This window comes from Triticum urartu, unplaced genomic scaffold (assembly GCF_003073215.2).
Source record: "Triticum urartu cultivar G1812 unplaced genomic scaffold, Tu2.1 TuUngrouped_contig_4392, whole genome shotgun sequence".
Classification (NCBI taxonomy): Eukaryota; Viridiplantae; Streptophyta; class Magnoliopsida; order Poales; family Poaceae; genus Triticum; species Triticum urartu.
The window spans coordinates 2,759-5,937 of NW_024114977.1; the positions used below are offsets into that span (position 1 = coordinate 2,759).

General features: G+C 48.7%; 1 protein-coding gene across 1 annotated transcript; it reads right to left on the reverse strand.

Annotated features, from left to right (window-relative positions):
- Window positions 1-1,453: 1,453 nt before the first annotated feature.
- Window positions 1,454-3,173, reverse strand: LOC125527754 (mitochondrial arginine transporter BAC2). The gene is made up of 2 exons (XM_048692276.1): window positions 3,038-3,173; window positions 1,454-2,456 (listed from the first exon to the last, which is right to left on the reverse strand). The coding sequence occupies exons 1-2, from the start codon at window positions 3,068-3,070 to the stop codon at window positions 1,758-1,760; spliced, it is 732 nt and encodes a 243-aa protein (XP_048548233.1). The 5' UTR covers window positions 3,071-3,173; the 3' UTR covers window positions 1,454-1,757.
- Between the last annotated feature and the right edge of the window lie 6 nt (window positions 3,174-3,179).

A 3,179-nucleotide genomic window follows, 5' to 3' on the forward strand; every position in this document is an offset into this window, starting at 1 on the left:
GCTTTCTCTCACTCTCGCGATGAGAAATTTGTTGTTTTCCCTTGCGACATTTTTCAGAGGTATGCATGTGTAGTTATTGATATTTTCTTTTCCGTATATCGTTATAGTGGGATGTTTATTTGTAATCCGGATCGCCGCCGGTATGAAAAAAAAACAAATCTTGCGCTATAAATTATAAGTTTGCTTCCATAACAATATTTTAAAAATATTTAACGGGTAAAATTAACATCATATTTAGATTCCACACATTTTTCTAATAAAATTTCATATATAATATGTTAAAATCAAAGTTATGGTTTAAAAGATACAGATAATTTAGAAAATCATTTGGTTTGACTTAAATATATTCCAAAATAATATTTAAAAATACTTAACAGGTAAAAATAATCTCATATTCATATTCTACATATTTTTCTAATCAAATTTCATATATAGCATGTTCAAATCGGAGTTACGGTTTAAAAGATATGGATGATTTTAAAAAGCATTTGTTTGATTTAAATATGATCCGCGGATGAATTTCGGGTTTTCAAAAAATGTAAAATAAGGGTTCGGGTGTGATTTAAATCCGGACGGCGGGTTGATTTCAAGAAAAGACAGGGACTTGTAAAATACGAACATAACGATTCGTTTTAACTTAAAACAGGACTCCAGGTTAAATTCTCTGAAATAGAGGGACTTTTCTGAAAAATGCCATGACGGACGAAAGAAACTCAATTTGCTTTATTATTAGGTAAAGATAAAGATATGTCTAAAATATAAACGTTTTGTTCGGTTAGTATGATATCCGTTGTGTTTGCATGAATTTTATTCGGTTTGTTAAAAGAGTGTTTGAAATCAGCATCCACGAACTGATCCTCTGTCCGCGGATATATCCCGGAGCAAATTTGCAGGTCGCCGTAGCAGGAGGAGGCACACACGCGCTATATGACCCAGTGGTGTCGGGTGTTTCAACAGTGAACGAAATACTAAAGTCTGAATTCCCCTTTCTCCTTCTCTGTCCCTGTCTCTTCCTCTCCACACAACTTTTGAGTGTTTTACTTAACTGCGTCGTTCTATACCCGGGGTTCTCATCTCCCAGGGATCCGGGAGACCGGGACCTCAAACTCAAATCAGCGTGAACCCATCTGGAATCGGAATCTACACCTGTCTGGCTGTGGTAAACGCACGGAATCTACCGCAAGTAGTGGCGCAGGATTCCACACAAATGGCAATTCTGTATCGTCCACAAGTGCTCCGTAGAAAGCTAGTCCGTTTTTGCCCTCTTGCCGTGAAAACTTGCCACTGAGAGCTACCAGCAAAAATCTGCATTTCCATGCATCACTTGCACTGTCGCGCTCGTGTTTACAAGGGAATTCACGACTCTGGAGCCATCCATGCAACGTGAGCAAAGCATGCAGACATTATCTCCCGTCAGACAAGAATTCTGATCGCAGTTCATTGGTCCCACACCTGGTCATTGACTCATGATCTTCATTGATTGATTTTCTTGTACTACTATACATGTAATAGCATCTCCCCGGACATTGGAGAATTGATCGTCGTCGTCAACAAGCACATCTATAGTGCCAAGTTCTGTGAATTCTGAAGCAACTAGCTGCTACTACGCTCTGAAAACCACACCTTTGTTGTAAATGGTATGATCTCCATGACAGATTCCCAGTCCCATGGATTACTAGCCTATGTACAACCCCGCGGACGTGCGCATGCCGCTGTGGGCAACTCCATTGCTGCAAACGGATGGATTCGCATTGGCATCAGTGATCATGGCACTTCATCTCCTCCATCACCAGCGTCTGGCGGCCGTTGTTGCGCACCAAGAAGCGCAGGGCCAGCTCGTAGGCCGAGAAGATGGCGCCGTTGACGACGAACGCCCGCGCCACGGCCGTGCCGAGGCCGCGCCACAGCACCGGGAGCCCCTCCTCCCTCACGCTCTGCCGGAAGCAGTCGACGACGCCGCGGTACCTCGGCGAGGGCGGGTGCGTCTGCGTCTGCGCCTGCAGCCGCGACTTCACCACGTCCAGCGGGTAGCAGCAGACCCAGCTGGCGACGCCCGCGAGGCCGCCGGACACGAGCATGGTGGCGAGGCTCTCCTGCCCCGTGCTCCGGCAGCCCGGGTGCAGCCGCTCCCGCGCGTACTCGTACGTCCAGAAGTAGACGCCGTGCGACGGCGCGTCCCGGAGCGCGGTGACCGTGAGCCCGCGGTATATGCCGCGCAGGCCCTCCCTCCGCATGATGTCCCGGGCCATGTCCACCGGCCCCTGGCGCTTCCGCCCCGCCGCCTCCAGCTGCAGCCTGATCTTGACGAGCTCCACGGGGGACAGGATCAGCGTCTGCAGCGCTCCCGTGCCCACGCCGGCGAGTGCCACGCTTGTGTAGGAGGGGGGCTCGGAGGTGGACATCCGTCGATCCAGCGACCGCGAGAGGATCGCGTAAACTTGGAAGACCATTGCATTCTGCGACATAAAATTTTGAACTCAGTTTCTGACATGATTTCTAGTTTTCTACCGCAAATACAGCACAGGCACTGTTATGTGTTCAAGTGCAGGCTTGCAAATGTCATTGGCTAAATGGCCAATGTTAGGCAGCATCTTCCCGAAAAAAAAATTGTTAGGCAGCATCGTACGTTGCGACGCAAGCCTAATCACGAGCAAACATGAAACGTGTTCATCGTCGTACGTTACAGCATTTATTGTCGACCACAACTTCACAGACCAGAAAGGCCGCCACGCCATGTGAACCACCGGAATGAGCGCGACGCAACGATACAAGTTCAAATGCGACAAGCAATGATCTTTTTTTTTTTTTGTAAAGTGACGCCGTCCTACAATGGCTAACTCATTTACTTAGTCGTGTCATAGATTTTCGTGTCGTGTATCTGTTTGAACAAACTTTCTTCGCGAAAACGATACCTAAAGCAAACTTTATAATTGGAAAAAGGAAGACGTGGCCAAAGAACTCACGATCTCATGGACTCCACACGCCGGCCGGCCTAATTGCGTGAAACATTTTACGTTCCTAAAACTGTCTGGCTCACCTGGAAGGCGACGGAGGCGAGGGGCGCGGCCATGCCACGGTAGAGCGCGGAGGGGCCCTCGGCGCGGAGGATGCCGCGCAGTAGCGCGACGGCGGAGGGCGGGCGCACCACCCGCGCGGCGGTGATCCCGGGGCTCACGGGC

Bases quoted from the DNA above. Each gene is read 5' to 3' on its own strand.
- LOC125527754 (XM_048692276.1), bottom strand. From the start codon at position 3,070: ATGGCCGCGCCCCTCGCCTCCGTCGCCTTCCAG. The intron at 2,457-3,037 runs GTGAGCCAGACA...TTTATGTCGCAG, and splicing joins TCGCCTCCGTCGCCTTCCAG to AATGCAATGGTCTTCCAAGT.